General features: G+C 40.1%; 1 protein-coding gene across 1 annotated transcript in view; it reads left to right on the top strand.

Moving 5' to 3' along the window:
* Nucleotides 1–19470, top strand: part of rasgef1ba (RasGEF domain family, member 1Ba) — a 128053-nt gene that overhangs the window by 19068 nt on the left and 89515 nt on the right. Inside the window, exon 2 of the mRNA XM_044197940.1 lies at nucleotides 4668–4715. Within this exon, the coding sequence (XP_044053875.1) occupies nucleotides 4668–4715 (48 nt within the window). The remainder of the gene's footprint in view (nucleotides 1–4667; nucleotides 4716–19470) is intronic.

The raw sequence follows: 19470 nt of genomic DNA, 5'->3' as shown, positions 1-19470 counted from the left end.
TAATGATGTACGGAGACCTGGAAAACACGCTGGAGTAGAGGTGCTGGTGGGGAGCAGGAGTGTGATGGGGAGCAGGTGTGTGTGATTAACTGATGGTGGAGCCTGGTGTGTCTGTGACACCTACAAGACAGAAACTAAGCAGCCAGGAGCATATTAACTCATACCTAATGATAAATAAAGTCAGTATATGAAACAATATGTTTAACTTAAATGACTACTTTAAACATCACCAAAGACAAAATGGAGCAAAAATGATCAGGTTGTGAACCACTGATCTAATCATCTGTTGTGAATACTTGACTTTTAAAACTGGATATTTTAACACCATCTGCCATTTGCTGAGTAACCAAGCAACAAAGTGTCTTTTATAATATTTTTAGCAAACACTTCCACCCTCTTTTATCTGTCTCTTGTTCTGCCTGTGATTCATTTCCTTCCTGATAAACAGTATCTTGCATCTTCAGTTTATTTTCCTTTTGTGTGTGTGTCAGTGATCAGACTGCAAGCTATTTTCCTTCTCATTTGATGTGAATGTTCCAAAATGAACTGCCGCCGACAGATCACAAAACCCCAAAAGATGGATGAGATGTCTCAAACTAAAATGTCAGAACCAAAATGTCCCGCTGTGCTTGTGATCTGATGGAAAAGACACAAGGCGATTCTCTCTGTCTCACCCCCCAGTTCTCATTTTCTTCGCCCTACTGTCTCTTCACCTCGTCCCTCTCTTCCTATCAAAGATACGTTCACTCAGCCACCGTGACTCTCGCCTCTCTGCAGTGTAATATTCCTCTAAAGGTCACAGCAATTGTCTGCTGGAGTAAAACAAAAAGAAAACCAAGGATAAAACACTTTTCTTTTGTTCCGACCACAGAACAATCCGATTTTCTCTGTCTGACTTGGAAACATCAACTTTCTGTTTCATATCTGTAACTCCTAAATATAGACATCATATTTTTGTCCGAGTGAGAGACTGATTTGCTCGCTGACATAATGTGATGTCAGTAAAATAAAGGTGTGGAATAGAGAAAAGAAATCCCCTGATTATACTAATCGAATTTGAGCCTTAACTTGTTTTTGAAATGGGATGTATTTTTCTTCTGACATATTTTCTCTAATAAGATAAAAGGCTGTCTTTTTGAAGTATTACTTTACTAAATCAAGATGTGATAAATTGTCTTCAAGTTAGATGAGAAAGTCTTTTTAAGTTGTGTGTGTATGCGTGTGTGTGTTGGTGCGCATATTGAGGGCTCAGGCTTGTCCCACTGTGAAATCAATAATTGCTTAATTAAGGTGGATATTTTGGTTATTCATGAAAACATTCTCTAGGGCTTTGATCTTAATCCTGTTTGAAACCTAAGATTTGTGGGTTTTTTGTTCAAAGTTTAAAAAACAAGGATGACATCAGAGGCCCGAACGCCTAAAAAGTGGAAATACATGTAACAATTTAACATGTACACAGCTCAGTAACAAGCACTGTGTAATCGCTTGTCCTGTGGTGACGAGATGAACATTTTTAAAGTTGTTTGTTCTTTAGTTAGTTAGTTAGTTAGTTCTTTGACTTTGACACAATATGATTGTTTTCTTATTAACTGTGAATGTACAACACTACACTTTACACTGCAACTAGCGATATGCCAAGTGTTGACCCCGAATCTCATCATTTCCTCTGAGCTCACTGCTGATGTTCCCAAACTCAGCTCTACAGTTAAGTGCATGCAGGAAGTCCAGTCGTTTCATTTCCCACCAGTTTCACTCCTTTTTGTGCCTCTAGACATTAATGAAGTGGAGTCATACAAGTTGTTCAAACATTTTTTGGTCCATCTAAAACGTTTTCAGCTTGAGCAGACAAGTCTTTGCCTCAATTTGTGCTGCCTAGAGCGACTCCGCCTGTGTTTTGTTTATTTCATTTATTTTGTGTGCATTTTTGTACACTTAAGTATATAAATAGTGAGCTGGGAAGTATATTTGCTATTTGCTGCCACGATTTGGAGCTAAACAAAATGAGGGAGTGAATCTTTCATGTTTGAGGGGATGCTGAGGATGCAGTGTGAGGGATGAAATTTGAACTGTGCGGTTATGTACAGTAGGTGTGTACCTGCATGAATCAGAATATACATAAGCAGTGTGTGTGTGTGTGTGTGGATCAAGCTGATGTCGTGGAGTGTGTCATATTTGGCTCAACACACACTCTGTCTCACTAGATTTACTGTTACAATGAGGGGTGACTCAGGACACCTCAGTATTTTCACATTATTTCCCTTTTAAGGTGATTTATTTCTTGGTTATTTGACAAAATACACCTTTTTCATTATTTCACATGAAGAATCAATTCATCGTAAAGATACAAATGGTGATAATATACATGATGCTGCACACATATACGCTTATTTTCAGATTAAGACTTTTTAAAGACAAGAGAAACTGACTAAAATTCAACTGCAACTCTCACAAGTCTCATGGGAGCTGTAGTTAAGTGCTTATAAAATCATTTTCATATATTTGTAAAAATAACAAGGTGTTTTAATTGTTTCTGTCCAGTACAGTTGTAGAAACCAGAAAACTCCAGGAACATGTTTCAGCTTTTCATGAAAGAAACAATCCCTGAGAAAAGCCACTGAGTTACAGAAAGCTAGTAGAAAAGATGTCAGGCTCTTGTCAGGTAAATAGATTTTTTTCCATCAACCACCTCTGGGATAAATAAATAACCTCCATCCAGCTATCGACCCGTCAGCTGAAACCTGCTGCATTAGTGTACAACAGAAATGTGGGCAGCATATAACCACTTGCTCAACTGTCATCCCCCCTCCCATACCCTTCCTCACCCCAATCTCACACCTACTCTCCCTCATACCCCCAAAAATCTCCAGATGGTGCAGCTCGTGAAATAAAATCCTGCTTCCTTTTGAAGGTTTACTGCTGCTTCCTGGTTTCTTTCTTTCTGGATCAAATAATATCTTTGTTGGGGTAGAAGGTGTGTGTGTGTGTGTGTCTGTGTGTGTGGTTACATGTGTGTTGTGGGTGAGAAAAAGTCTTTACATTAAATCATCTAAGGTTTGAGTGCAAAAGTGTGTTTTTGTGTGTAATTCTGTGTGTGTGTGTTTAAGAAAAAGCAAGAATCTCTGCATCAAACAATATCTTTGCTACACTAGAAGAAGTGCTGTGGGTGTTTGAATGTGTGCATGTATGTGGTGTTTTTGTGCGTGTGTGTACACTTCTGTGTTTGTACGTGGGCATTAACAATTGTGTTGATGTGTGTGTTTAATCTTAGAATCTCTAGATCAAATAATGTCTTTGCCAGTGTTCAAAGTGTGTGTGTGTTCGCGTCTGGGTGTGTGTGTGTGTGTGTGTGTGTGTGTTTCAACCCATGTGGGAATTCATTACCATTCTGCCGAGTTTTTTTCTTTGTAAATAACTCCTTTGGGAGCTTCACATTGAGCCTTTTAAAGACTCATTAGGATTCGTTGTTCTGTCGTCTCCTCTGTGAAAAACCTCTTAACATGTTCATCTTTAAATACCACTAATGGCTCCATTCGTGTTGATGCTCGCAGTTTAAATGCATCCATTTACATTTTGCATTTGCAGCATTTAGGTGACGTTAATGCAACGAAACAACTTGGAGTGAGGGAAACCAGGAGGGAACCGAGCTCATTATCTATTGTCATAAGGGGGGAAAAGTCTTTCTACTTCTCTCTTCTCAGATGTTGTTATATTTTCTTGATATTTTTTATCACAAAATCCAAATCATTCATTTAGTTAGATCTCTTGTCACGATAATGAGGGTCTGGCCACATTACTGGGCCTCATTATTATTACTGGGAGCCTCCAAGCGGCCACCAACATGAATGAAAGCTGAAGCCAGTGTCAAAGTGTGTGAAGTTTCAGTGCCACCAATGTCCACTAAATATGAAAATACAGTTTTTTTTGTATAGCGCTCATCAAAACCTGTGTCACAAAGTGCTTTACACATAAAAAAAAACAATTTACAAACGTGTAAAATGAAAATTGTCATCTAGTTTCAAATAGTGAAGTACCTAATTAAGGTTTGCCAAAATTCTACTTAAAAAACAAAACATAATTGTATTTTATTCAAATGAAACATATTAAGTCGCCCAGGCACCAGATCCATAGCATTGTATTCCCAAAGTCCAAATTACTTTAAATACAGTCAGTGGTTATTTTCCATAAAAACTTAAATGCCATACACTCTGTCCGACCTGCACCATTACAGGTTGAAACGCAGCCTCAAATTTGAATATGCCGCAAAAATGGATTTGTGGGTTTAAGTAAGTGGCGAAGATTGACATGAGCTGTAAACTGAAACCCACTATAGATTGCTTTGGTAAAGCAGAATTCAAGTTTTTATATATATATATTTTTCCAAATTGAAAATGACTTTTGTGATCCCTCTTGTGTTACCCCTTTCTTTAATCTAAAACCCCTGGACAGATTAAAGGCTCTATGTGTAGTATTTGAAAATGTTTTATTTAGGTGACCTCTAGTGGTAGTATCAGAAATGACAATTTTCAGAACATAATTTACTTTTTTTTGTTTTGTGTGATGCTCAACCCTTTATGTTAAAAAAAAAAAAGATGTGTAAACTCTACAAGTGAGTGAACTGCATTTCTTGATATCCTCCATAATAGTTTTGTTTCCCCTCCCTCCTGCAGTGTCGGAGCCAACCCCATCTCGGGCTGAGGCCTGCCTCCAAACAGCGGGTAGGTAAACACTTTAGACCTTAAATGACTTGTTGACTTGTTGTTTCTGTTGTGTGTCAATGTGTCCTCCACGCTGAAAGAACAGGATGTTCACACACATACAGCCGACTGTACAAAACATGCCACAGTGCCTCACTGTACACAAAACACTGCATGCTGTTAACTTGGCTCAAAACATCACATGATAACTGTGATCAAGCAGACTTGGAAGTCTGTGTTGCTGCAACATTTAAGAGGATTTACATGCAGCTAATAGTGTGTATTCAGATGTGACGAGATGCTGCATCACACATCATTTTCATACATCTTAAAGGATAAACAGAGTTTGGCATTGTGTACCATAAGATTACGGGAGGAGTCACAATGTTTCACTCACTTTTAACTGCTAAAATACAGAGTAGGACACAAGCACAACAAGCCTTTTCATTTTCTGATGTCAGTCCACGGTTACAAAATGATCTTGTGCAATTATACGCAATGCACCGCTTATACAGACTGGGAGATTGTTTTCTTGACAGATTACAGCCAGAAGATGGATTCAACTGTAATTAAGATTTTGAAATTACGTTAAAATCTCTTATCTACTATCACACAGTCCTGTAGTTGGTCTGTTTGCTTTCACATCACAAACAAACCGCACCAGTGTCTGCTTAAGCAGACCAAGACCTCGGTCAGAGTTCGATTGACAGCTTTCACGCCAGCCTAAATAACCAAACTAAACAGGTTTGGTGTGAAAGCACTTTCAGTGTTTCCAACAGATTTTAGTTTATACTGTGTTGAGTGAAGGTAACACTTTAGCATTCAATGTTGAGTGATCATTTTTATAAACAGAATACTGCTTATTATTAATGCGTTTTACTATTATCTAGTTTTTTAGAAGAATGCAGTTTGTGCCCTATACAATTTTCACATGCTAAAAGAAGTATATAATTGCTGTCACTCAAAATAAATGAATGCTAATGTAGCCTTTTAGCATGCCGCATGGAGCTAAATATCCTCCAGAGACAGATAAATGATTTTGGTGTTTATGTACGCATCACTAAACAGGTAAGCATAATTTGCTAAAACGTCCTAAAATCGTCATTAAAAGTCCAAATTATAGCTTATATTTATATCAGAAGAGCGTTAGCAAAGAGATACTTGATATGTAAGATGGCTCTCTGTCAACCACACTGAGGTGTGTGTGTGTGTGTGTTTGTGTGTGTGTGTGTGTGTGTGTGTGAGGTTAGCAGGGAAAGTGGGCAACTACATCTTTGAAGATGGTATAACTACATTTACACGCACACACACACACACACACACTCTTTCCGCTCAGGACTGAACAGTGGGGGCCACTGCTTTGATCTTCTCTCTCTGTTTGCCTGCCATCTTCACCCCTTTCTCTCTCTTCTTACCCTTTCTTGTTCAATGTCATCTCGTTTATCTATCGTATCATATAACTAAATTCATTAGCACAAAAATCATTTTTAAACAATTTCTAATACATCTGTACATCTTAGCCTGGACCAAATCAAGAAAATTAGTCATGTGATCTGTTCGACCTGTAAATAGTAAATCCGGCCACTTGAGCACATTAATGGACTAATTCCCCCTCGTTCTTCTTCTTCAGGCTGTCTGAGAATGCAGCCAAACACATCTTTCATCTCACACTCTCCCCTAATTCCCTTTGTCAGTGCAGTGAGTATTAAACAAACCTGAATGAGTCTGTAATCCGGTGGTTTGTGTTTCACTGAGCGGCCCTGTGAGGTCGCTGGGCATTGAGGGTTCGGAGGTGTTCACTTGCAGTTATCTCATCCAGGATCAAAGCGGAGGAAAGACACCCTGTGTAGCATTCCCGGCTGAACAGATGCATCTTACTCTCAGGAACTGATGTTTATAAAGAATTTAATTTCCAAAAACACCGTAAGAGCTGAATAAAAACAACAAACAAGCATTAGACATCTGCCTGCAAATAGTATACAAATATCCATAAATATATAAACGAATACACATTTGCAATTAATTGGCTTAAATCATAAATAATGTGTAAATAAATCACATTTTAGCAAACTGGCTAATGCAATAACCTATATGAATTGTTTTAATTACAACAATCTCCTTTTAGAGTGCGATGTTAACTACGTTACATGAAACACCCGAGTTAACAATCAATTAATTTTGGTAAAACGGACAATCTCAATTTAGAGAGAAAAACGTAAATTAATTATATAAAATTACCAAATGAAGTGCTGATTTACTGTAAACAATCTATCTGGAGTGCAAATCAAGAGAAACACTGACGAGGCAATAACAACATTAGCTAAAGAATGATATAGCTAAACCAAACACTTCAAAGTCCTTCAAAGTTTACCACACAACATAAAACTAAAGCGGTACCTTGTGCCCTTCAGCCAGGAGCTAAGATGTAGAAAGAAACCTTTTAAAACAAACATTTGTACAGTGAGTACCCAAGGGTTTATCCTTTCTCTCTTAACGTTAAATCAGAATGGCGCTTCACGTAAAAGAGCGCGCAATGTACACAAAGAGTGCTGCTGCACTTCCTTTTCCAGACTTCAAAATAAAAGCATGTGAGGTAAAAATGTACACTTAATAAAACAAATAAAAATACAATGTCCACATTAAGTATGCAGCAAGAATTATTAGTCAACCAAAAACAAACAAAGTAACATTTGGTTCAAGTTCAATAATAAAGTCCTTTCTTGTGAAAGCCTTTCTCAGGAGTTCCATGGCAACACTGCCCTCTATGGTTGGAGGTAAAGATGACGACCTACTTCAGTGATTGGGGATTCAATGGTCATTTACACTCCCACCAAATCATGAGGGATTTGTATGACGTTAAGAAATATAAATTACAAATGATTTTTAAATTTTAAAAAAATGACCTTTAACTCAGAAACGGACGAAAAGTGCCCATACTATGTTGAATGAATGCTAGAATTTAAGTAATATAATGAAAAGGATACACTTGGTTGCTACTGGAAGCAGTTAGACGGTCTCTAGCAACAGTATCAGCTTCTGGACTGGGCGTTCAATGACAGACAGCTTGTTGAGACGCAGCGACCATCCTTCTCCAGATTCCGGTCACCAAGGCATACTTTGACTCTTCTTACAAGCCCGTCTTTATCTGTAGTAGTCTCTGTAACTCTGGCCAGCCGCCACTCATTTCTAGGCAGACCATCAGCCTTTTCCATCACAATATCTCCTACTGCAGGTTTCTCTTTGCTCTGTGCCAGCGCTGCCTGGTGGCAATGTTGGAAAGATACTCCCCACGCCAGCGACTCCAAAACTGCTCTGCGAGGTACTGAACATGACGCCACCTTTTTCTTGCATAGATGTCTTCTCTGATGAATCTGCCTGGTGGTGGTAATGCTGGAACAGACTTCATAGTAAGCAGGTTATTAGGGGTGAGAGGTGCAAGGCTGTTGGGGTCGTTTAGGTTGTCAACCGTTAGTGGTCTACTGTTTACGATCGCCATAGCTTAGTAAAAGAATGTCCGCAGTGATGCATCGTCCAGTTTGTCAGAAGAGAGTGAGAGAGTTGAGCGAAGAACATTTCTCACTGTTCTGATTTGTCTCTCCCATACCCCACCTGCATGACTTGAATGGGGCGCATTTAGGACAATGTCACACTGCTTCTCAGCTAAGAACACTGTCAGACGATCAGCGTCAATCTCCTTGAGGGCATTTTTCAGCTCATTCTTGGCTCCTACAAAGTTGGTGCCTTGGTCACATTTGATTTGGCGCACTGCTCCCGTAATGCAACGAAACAGCGCAGGCCATTGATGAAAGCATCTGTAGACATGTCATTTAGCATTTCGATATGAATAGCTCTGGAGCTGAAACATGTGAAGAGGAGGCCGTACCTTTTATGTTCTTTCCGACCCTGTTTAGTGACAAAGGGACCAAAGCAGTCCATACCACAGTATGTGAAGGGTGGAGATGGATTTGTACGCTCTGAAGGGAGGTCGGCCATTCTTTGTTCTTCGGTGGGTCTCCTGAGCTTCCGACATGTCACACAGTGATGTACATGGGATGCTACTGCTCTGCTCATTCCTGGAATCCAGTAGCCTTGTGATCTGATCTCATTAATAGTAAGGCCCTTACCTTGGTGCTTGACATTCTCATGACATTGAGAGATGATCATCTTTGTTATATGGTGATCTTTAGGAATGATCACCGGGTGTTTGACTGAGTTGGGTAGGGGTGCATCGCAAAGCCTTCCTCCCACCTTGAGTAGTCCGTCTTGATCTAGGAAGGCATCAAGATGATACAGCTTGCTGCTAGGTGACAGCTGGGCCCCCTTGCTCAATAACTTGATATCCCTTGTATAGGTGTTTCTTTGTAGGTCTTTAATGATGATGCGTTTAGCATCTTCTCGTTCAGCTACCGTACTGTGACCGATGGACTTATCCCCTTTGGCTCGGCGAACAAGGCGAGCCAGAGCTTGGACAGCTCCAGACCATGAAGACAGCTTTGACAAGCGGTCTGAGAGGGTGACTTCTGTTGTTTCTGCACTCAGTGTCTGAGCCTGTTTCACTTCAGGATCTCCAGTCATTAGTGCTGTGTCAATATCTGCCACAGGAGGTATATCCTTCTTCCATAAGAATCTTGGCCCTGTCAACCAATTGGATGTAAGAATCTCACCAGCGTTTAAACCCCTTGAAGCATGGTCAGCAGGGTTCTCATTAGTGTGAACATATCTCCACTGTTGAGGAGTAGAGCTGAGATGTATCTTCTGCACTCTGTTTGCCACAAATGTGTGAAAGCGGCGTGCTTCGTTGTTAATGTACCCCAAAACTACTTGGGAGTCGGTCCAGAAGTGCTCTTCTAGGTCTGCATATTCCAGCTCCTGTTTAAGCATATTGCTCATGGCAACTGAGATGACAGCAGCGGTCAGTTCGAGCCTGGGAATAGTCTGGACCTTAATGGGAGCAACTCTGGATTTACCTATGACCAGGGCACAATGGATGTTACCTTCTTCATTTGTGACTCGTAAATAGGAACACTGGCCATATCCGCTGTTGCTCGCATCAGAGAAGTGATGAAGTTCTCTTTTATGACCTTTCCAAAGTTTGCAGGTACATAACAGCGGGGTATATTGATCCTTTCCAAGTTCATAAGATCAGCCTTCCAAAGCTCCCACCTTGGCTGCAATTCTTTAGGAAGAGGGTCGTCCCAGCCTGTTCCGTTTCTGCACATTTCCTGAAGCACTAATTTTCCACTGAGCACAAAAGGAGCAATAAAGCCCAGCGGATCATACAGTGATGCAACTGTGGATAGTATGCCACGGCGTGTTGCTGGCTGGTCTTTGAGGTCAACAGAGAATCTGAGTCTGTCAGAATCAATGTGCCAATGGATCCCTAAAGCTCTCTCTAAAGGGGTGTCATCGAAGTTGAGGTCAAGGGCTTTTACTTCAACGGCTCGTTCAGAAATTGGAATGCTATCCAGGACAATTCTGTCATTTGAAATAAATTTGTGCAGTCTAAGACCACCTGAGGCACACAGTTGTCGAGCTTCTCTTGCTACCTGGACAGCTTCTTCTGCGCGGCTACACTGGTGACACCGTCATCTACATAAAAGTCTGTTGTGATGAATTTTGAGCCAAGAGGATACGTACTCTCATTCTCCTTGGCGAGATGTTTCAGACCATAGTTGGCGCATCCAGGTGATGAGGTAGCACCAAAAGATGGACCTTCATGCGGTATTCTTGTGGCTGTGAAGTTAAGTCTCCGTTTTTCCACCAGAGAAAACGGAGGTAGTTTCGATCTGCTTCTTCCACATGAAATTGGTGAAACATCTGTTCGACATCGCACATAAAGGCAACTGGATGTTGTCTGAATCTTACGAGAACACCAGTCAGCTTATTCATTAAATCTGGGCCTTGGAGCAAATGGTCATTGAGGCTGGCTCCTGGTACTTGGCGGAGCAGTCAAAGACAACACGGAGCTTGTCTGGCTTTTTAGGGTGATACACCCCATGATGAGGATGTACCACTTCTCTCCAACCTTTCCTTCATCATGCACTTCTTCCGCATCACCTCTCTCAATGACCTCTTCCATAAACCTAACATAGTGTTCCTTGTACCTTTCATCTTTCAACAATTTCCTTTTAAGATGACTGAGCCTTACAATGGCAAGCTGCTTATTGTTAAGCAAGTGAGGTCTCTCTTTGAATGGGAGAGGCATTTCATAATGCCCGTGATCGTTCTTCCTTATGCCTTGCTGCAGTTTGGTCAAGAAGAGGATGTCATCCTGCGACACAGTTTTATTATCTTCACCAGCATCTTTGAAGTCAGACTCCAAAACCTTAATAACATCTGCTGGAGTCACTGGGGAAGCTCTTTAGTGCTTACTCTATGACAGATGGTGTTGAAGCTTTGTGATTCATGGTGTGTGGACAGGCGACCAACAATACTCCATCCTAGGTCTGTATGGACTGCATAAGGCTCATCGTCTCCTCCTAAAATCACCTGTTTTGGTGCCAAAGCCTTTGGACAACTGTAGCCTATTAGGAGACCAACCTCACAATCCTGCAGTGGTGGAATTTTGTCCACTATTGTAGAGAGATGCTTCCAGTGTCGTGCTGTGTCACAAGTAGGGATGTGAGTACGGTTCACTGGAATGGAGTCCTTAGTGTAGGCAGGAGGAAGGTTGAGGACAACAGTGGAGCTGAAGCCTCTTACTTTGAGACCGGACACCTTTTCACTCGGCATAACAACATCTTTTGCAGTCATGGTTGTCAACTTCAGTCTCACAGGACAGGAGTCAGCTTGTAGCTTGTTGCTCAGATCTCGGTCGACAAACACAGTATCACTCTGGGTGTCAAGCAGAGCATAAACAAGTTTTTCAGAGGCTGGATTCCTCTCGGTTGATACCCACACTGGCACTATCATTGAAGTATTGGTGGATGGCTCATCATTCTCTACTTTGTGAGACGTACTAGTAGCCATCTCTGTGTCACCTTGATTTGAGACTGGTGCAGTGTTGATTTTCTTTGTGTAGTTTTCATCATGTAGACACGTTGGATGTTTACCTCTACAGGTGTCACAGGACAGACGGTGACGGCAGTCTTTTGCGCTGTGGCCTGGTCTCATGCAACCATAGCAGAGCTTGTTCTCCTTCACATATTTCCGTTTCTCTTCTAATGACTTTGCCACAAATTTAAAACAGCTGTGAATCTTATGCTTGCTGTCTTTGCAGAAGAGACACATATTATAATTTCCTTTAGTGGGCTTTTGTTCGTTTTTATCATTTTGTTTATTTTCTGTAGTTGTTTGAATGTGAAAGACGTTAGCCCTGTTCCTTTTACTGTCCTTAAGGTTTCGTTCTTCTGAAGTGGGGTCAGAGGCACGAAGAGCACTGAAGGAGGTGACTGGATTGCAAGTAACCTCTGCTTCCATTGACATGAAGGTCACAAAATCTATAAACTTTGGAAAGTCATGAGTCTCAATAAGTGTCTGCGTGACCTGGCGGTTCCACCGTGCTGCTGCCCAATCTGGTAATTTGTGTACAAGTTTCTGATTTTCATCACAATCATCCAATATTTCAAGCCCTTTGACATGAGGCATAGCTTGATGACACGCATTCAAGAAGTCAGAGAAATCTCTGAAACCTTCAGCATCTTTAGGCTGAATCTTAGGCCATTTAGCTAGTTTTTCTCTAAATGCTTTCTGTATGACAAATGGCTGTCCATACCGTTGGTTCAACTTGTTCCATGCATCATTATAAGCCTCATCATCATCTCTGTAGAAGATACCATCAAGAGACTTACGAGCTGGCCCACCAACATACCTTTTTAAATAGTGCAGCTTGTCGGCAGAAGAAATGGCCTTTCCATCAATGAGCGACACAAATGCAGCCTTCCACTCAATGAACTGGATAGGATCACCACTGAACACAGATGGTTCTGTTGTAGGCAGTCTGTTCAGGGCTATGCTATCTTGGATAGCTTGAGCGAGATAAGATATATCAGATTTTGGAGGAGGTAGTGTTGCTGTGATGTTGGTAGGACATTGGATGGGAAATGGAACTACATGCTGCTGCACAGCTACACTTACATCCTGCTGTTCCCTTGTATGTGAGTGTGAAGAATGTATGCTGACTTCCTGTGCCATTTCTTGATCATAGGCCTGTAGTCTGGCTCTAGCTGCTTTTAGATCCTTCTCTGCTTTTAGTTTTTCCAGTTCACACTTTCGAGCTTCAATCTCTTGTATGACTGAGTATTCTGCTTCTTTGGCTGCTAAATCAGCTGCTGCATCTGCACGCTTGGCTGCAATGGACATAACTGTAGACCTTGATGATGTGGGGCGTGAGACTGTGGATCCATAGACAGAGCGAGCATAATTGTGATGGAGTAAATCACGCAGGCTGTGTTTTACATTTTCTCTGTCAAAGTCCTCAAGACATGCCATTCTGTCAAAAATTATCTTCGAAATATCTTTTGTCACAGCTTCACAAGTGTCGATTCTGCGTCTAGTGTCACTGGATGGAGCAATGTAATCTCTGATTTCCAGGTAGACATGCATAACATCATCCCTTCCCTTCTCAAGTGTGTTAATAAGAACTACCAGTTGACTCTCACTAACGTCTGTTTTTAGCTCTTCCCTTGTGTTGCAGCCAGGTCCTTCCATTTTCATACAGCTGAATCAACCTTTTCTCCCTTTTTAGGGCTTCCTCCTCTTTATACGCACGCATCTTCTCCGTGGGGTTGCGTTGTCGACCAGAACGGTGAAGCTCCTCCTCTTCCGTTCCATTATGAGGGCCTCCACTTGCTGGTCGAGGTCCTTATTTTCAGAAGCATCCATTTTCTTTACAGGCGTGCATTGGACTAGATTATCATATCAAGTCCTTTGGTTGTCATTAGACAGCTTTCAGAGGTGAGGTAGGACTGATTAGGTGAAGCTGTTGTTCTTCTGGGTAAAGCTCTTACTGTAGCATTCCCGGCTGAACAGATGCATCTTACTCTCAGGAACTGATGTTTATAAAGAATTTAATTTCCAAAAACACCGTAAGAGCTGAATAAAAACAACAAACAAGCATTAGACATCTGCCTGCAAATAGTATACAAATATCCATAAATATATAAACGAATACACATTTGCAATTAATTGGCTTAAATCATAAATAATGTGTAAATAAATCACATTTTAGCAAACTGGCTAATGCAATAACCTATATGAATTGTTTTAATTACAACAATCTCCTTTTAGAGTGCGATGTTAACTACGTTACATGAAACACCCGAGTTAACAATCAATTAATTTTGGTAAAACGGACAATCTCAATTTAGAGAGAAAAACGTAAATTAATTATATAAAATTACCAAATGAAGTGCTGATTTACTGTAAACAATCTATCTGGAGTGCAAATCAAGAGAAACACTGACGAGGCAATAACAACATTAGCTAAAGAATGATATAGCTAAACCAAACACTTCAAAGTCCTTCAAAGTTTACCACACAACATAAAACTAAAACGGTACCTTGTGCCCTTCAGCCAGGAGCTAAGATGTAGAAAGAAACCTTTTTAAAACAAACATTTGTACAGTGAGTACCCAAGGGTTTATCCTTTCTCTCTTAACGTTAAATCAGAATGGCGCTTCACGTAAAAAGAGCGCCAATGTACACAAAGAGTGCTGCTGCACTTCCTTTTCCAGACTTCAAAATAAAAGCATGTGAGGTAAAAAATGTACACTTAATAAAACAAATAAAAATACAATGTCCACATTAAGTATGCAGCAAGAATTATTAGTCAACCAAAAACAAACAAAGTAACATTTGGTTCAAGTTCAATAATAAAGTCCTTTCTTGTGAAAGCCTTTCTCAGGAGTTCCATGGCAACACTGCCCTCTATGGTTGGAGGTAAAGATGACGACCTACTTCAGTGATTGGGGATTCAATGGTCATTTACACCCTGCATTGATCATTTGAGAAGCATGAGGTCAGCACTGGGCTTTTTTTTTCTCTGCCCAGGTCTGCTGAAAGCCAAGGAGTGCTACCAACACAGGGAGGCAGGAGATGATACTTTGATGCTGGGTTTCCTGTGCCAAGTAAACACTTTCAACAGAATCTGCAGCCTGAACCTACATTTTTCATATTGTCAACAAACCCATGAAATGACCAAAACCAAATATGAATGTATCCTACTAACAAGAATGACCTGTGCATCCAAAAGTTGTTGTATAATGTATTTTATTTACGCTAAATTAGATAATCCGAAATCTATGATTTCCTGAGCTGTGCCAAAGCAGCTCATACAAGTATGTTCTTAATATTAAACTAAACTTTAATAAATTACTAGAGCTTGCAAGAAATTGGTCGGACTGGGCTGCCACAGCAGTTGTCAAAGACCAAATGGAAGCACAGATCAAAGATAGCTTCAGTTGTATGCATGAAATTGACTTTGCATAGCTTTAATGTCGGCATTTGCATATACTGTATATGCTGGGTATGTTATAGTGCAGGCCTTGGGTTTAGTTCATAAGCCTGTATGACCTATAATTGAACTGAAAGGAATAAGAACTTCAAAAGAGACAAATATGAGCTCTAGGGATGATGCAAAGTCCTTTAGTACTTCATTAAAAGGCCTCAGGCCAAGGACGAGAGAAATAATAAATGTAGATGTCAAACATTGGTGAAGTAAATGGATGAATAAAAAGTAAAGACAGAAAATAAAAACACTGCCCAGTAAAAGTAGATAATTAGAACTAAAAGAGATCTAGATCATCATGTAATCTGTAAAAGATAGTTTAAGCAAAGGCCTTGGTTTACATTGTGCATTGTGGCCTATAATCTTTAATATCTGCTCAAAACAGTTTTAAATAACATTTTTACATAGCTTTACATTGTTTTTATCTGTACTGTTACGTTAGCTGTTTTGTGAATGTCTTCATCGCTGAAATGCTTATAAAAATATTTGTTTGTTTGTAGCTTTCCCACTTGCTTATAGCAGACAGCCTGATTAAACTGCCTGGAAAAGGAACAGCGAAATCATTACATCATCTCTTACCAGTTTCTGTGTTAGTGGGTCACAAGTGGAATTTTTGGAGTTTGTGAATCTAAAAAAATGACATAATAATCACCACACACCTAAGTTGTCAGCTGTGCACAAAGGAAAACAGAGTGTGTGTGTTTGTTTCGGAGGAGGAATAAAGAGCAGGTTTGACATTTCAGCTGTTACATAATGTTTAGAACACAACCTTTCCATGACAGATGGAGTTGGTAAAGACTCGTGGAAGTGGATACAGAACTGCTACTGTTCAGCTCTCAAGACTGATGGCTTCACGGCTGTTAGGAAATTCTCCAGGCAATAAACACAAACTAGCGGAGGAGGACAAACCGCTACTAACGTGGGGACATACCATTTTTCACACCAGTGTCCTGGGTCGATATCACAAGACACCTCCTCTGGTCCAGGCTGTAGTGTTATATATCACTACGAAGACATTTACAAAAGTTGGAAGTTGTCTCCACATTTCTAAATGTGCATATTTTAATGTGACTGAAGCAGTGCCAGATTGGATTATAACCAGTATTCACTGTTTTCCATTTTTGTTAAAAAAATTCCATATGTGGCACAAACATTCTTCTTCGTGAGGATGTGATTGATCATTCAGAAAGTATTTGATTGATTATGATCTTATTGATATGATGATGCTGTTTGGCTGCAGTGCGTGCAAGGGCATTGATAGAGTGACAAAGTGATAAAAATAGATAAAGATGTATACTTTTTAACTTGTGGAATGCTGTTGCTAGCTATGCACGTAATGTGTACAACTGTTCTCATATTATTTCCTTTCCCACCTGCATTTTGCGGGGGAGCACAAGTAAGGCTACTTTCAGACGGACATTAGCCTCACATGAAAAACACAGCCCCCTTTGAATGAGGCTAGTCCATTGACGCAGCGTAACTCCCCTTTTCCCTCTCGATTGACAAATCTGCTTCCTGCAAGGCTTTCTGCGGAGGCCTAATTCCATTTTAATTTCCTCCCAGACCTACAGTATGCATGCCATCTCCGTATTAAAGCCCACAAGATTATTTTCCAATTTAAACATTGTGTAGTCAGCTTTGTTTTCATTTTATAGCACAAGGTAAACACTTTCTGTTGTGATTATGTTTCCTCTGACAGAGCTGATCCTCAGTCTGCTGTGAGTTATTTCAGGCTGAGCCCGAAGAGGGCATTTAGAGTCGATGCAGAGAGAACAGCGACACTTTTATTAATTAGATTGTGATTTAAACATGAAAAGATGCAGCCTGAGAAGTTTGTATTTTGCACTGATGAGCAACATGCTGTATTTTTGTTAGTTAAGCTTATTTATTCCATTCATTCAAGTGTTGTGGATTATCTTTATTCATCTTTAGAGAAAGTAATAATAGCAGGAAAAACAGAATTACTGCTGACATGAAATCAGCATTTTAATAATATATGAAGAAAATATCACGTTAACAGTCAATAAGATATGATGGATATTGTGTTGTATATGATTAAATCGTGTAAGTAAGTCTTTTGAATTTGAATAAGACTTTAGAGAACCAGCCTACATGGCAATTGAAACATACAGTAGTCAGTCTCTGACCGATATTAAAATAACACAACTGGCTATAAATACACAATCACTCAGCAGCAGTGTGGCCTGATTCACTCATGACCTGGTTCATGGTGAATGACGGACCGAGTCACATGATCCAGAAGTCTTTTCAACTAGGGCAAGGGCAGCTGTCCAGAAATTACATAAACTTGAGTTTTGTAACAACATCACATGACACCCTCTCAAGGCTTGTGGTCAACATATTGTACAGATAGATAGGGCAAGAGTTATTGGACATCTCAGGATTTCATGCACTGCAAAAAATGCCAGTCCTAAAGTTGAAGAAAACGGTGACCTAAAATAGCTTTGGGATGAAATGAAGATTGAAATCCATTCAGCCGCAGCATAAATGGAGCCAAAGAGATATACAGTATTTGGGGATTTTAAGATTTTTTTGCAGTGTGTACTCGACTCGAATCTGTGCTAGCACAGGCTGCACGTGTGGTTGTTGTTACGTAATCTGAAGTTCCTTTGTAGTGAAAGGTCCTCCAGATACTTGTCTAAATCTGTACTGAACTTCCAAACATTCTTATACAACACCTGTCTGAACACGGCAGTTTATGTATCATAAAGCTGTTGGAGCAGCTGATAACAGTGCAGCTCATTAAACATTTGACTACTATTTAAAAGTTTAAATCTGAATTAGCAATCCTGATGTCACTGAAATATCATATTTCATACAACAGCAACTTAGTTACAGTATGCATTTGCAAGGGAAACAATGGAAAGAAGCTAAAGAATGTTGCTCAGTAGACTAGCATTGGGGAATTCAGTAAAAACTCAAGAGGCTTTGGTTATTTGCAGGTTAGAAGACCTCTTGGCGTCTATTAAAACTGGACTGAATTATGTTGAAATTTAAAGTTTTTTGACATGTAGCTTATATAACCTTTGATTCAACAGCAGTTTGATGACTAAACATTCACATGTAGCATGTTCTACAGGATCTCCTTGGCACACAATTCTTGGCAAAAGCTGTACAAAAGCAATTAAAAAGTAAAATTCTTTACACTACAGTGTTAGTGGAGAGATCCAAAAAACACAGATTACTAATTAGACATAGTGTATGTGTACAACAGAAGTCATTTGTCTTTCTAGGACTAATCATTTAGGATGAAGAGGATAGGTCAGTGGGGTCGAAGGCTGTGGGTCTCCATTTGGTTGTAAACATGGAAATCGAGGTTCACCTCGAGTTCAGGCCAGTCCCTGTCATCAAGATAATAACCCCGTTTTCGTCAGATGTCATAGATCAGAGGTCTCCCGGTGGTCATCCTCTATCAGCAGCTTTGTGGTTGTAAGATGAGACAGGTCAAAGGTCACAGGTAGTAGTACTGCTTTGAGGTCCAAGTCCCCAAAGCAATTATCTTATGACTGGAAAGGATGTGCTGAGTGGCACAGAGGATGGTCTAAAGGGTTCCTGTTAAGGTTTGTGTTGTTCACTAGACGTGTGCTTGTTTATTGCTTCCTTCCTCATATCATCATTTCTTTGTCACTCTCTATTTTACTTTCTTTCTCTCAATCGCTCTCTCTCACTCCTCAACTTTAGACGGCTTTGACAATGAACAGTTGTCAGCAGTAATATTAGTGTTGAAATGGCCAGGGGTGACATGCTTTGCTCTTCCAAATAACCCACAGGGTTGTATTGTTTCCAAGCGTTAAACTCTCAGTCCATGTCACCCGTCAGAGCAGAAGACTTGATTTCAGTTGACATTGCAGTCCTGAAATGTTTTTGTTCCTGGTTCAACCATGTAAAGCACTTTGTTACTGTATAAATAAAGTTTATTATTACTATTATTATTTGTCGCAACAGAATTACGTAAACAGCGATATACTGTATTTCTGACTAGTTTTTGATTTGGAAGATATCAAATTAGTCTTATGTCAGTCATGTTATCTGTCAGGTATCGGTTCGCTTTCAAATCGTAGTATTTTTACCAAGTCATGGCTGTCTTTTGAACTCATTTGATTTGCATTTGTTGGATGCACAAGCTAATGTAAGCAGCCAGTGCTTACAAGTTAGTGATGACATTGTCGCTTTCCTAAATCCCCTGTAAGAGTCTTACAAAGCCAGACACCAACAGGTTAAATGATTCGTTCAATACTTGGACTTGTTTTGGAAATGAAGTTTGGGACAAACTTCAGTGTGTCTCACTAGCTTAAAATGGAAACAAGT

This window comes from Siniperca chuatsi, linkage group LG5 (genome assembly GCF_020085105.1).
Source record: "Siniperca chuatsi isolate FFG_IHB_CAS linkage group LG5, ASM2008510v1, whole genome shotgun sequence".
Classification (NCBI taxonomy): domain Eukaryota; kingdom Metazoa; phylum Chordata; class Actinopteri; order Centrarchiformes; family Sinipercidae; genus Siniperca; species Siniperca chuatsi.
This window is presented reverse-complemented; position numbering and strand designations above follow the sequence as displayed.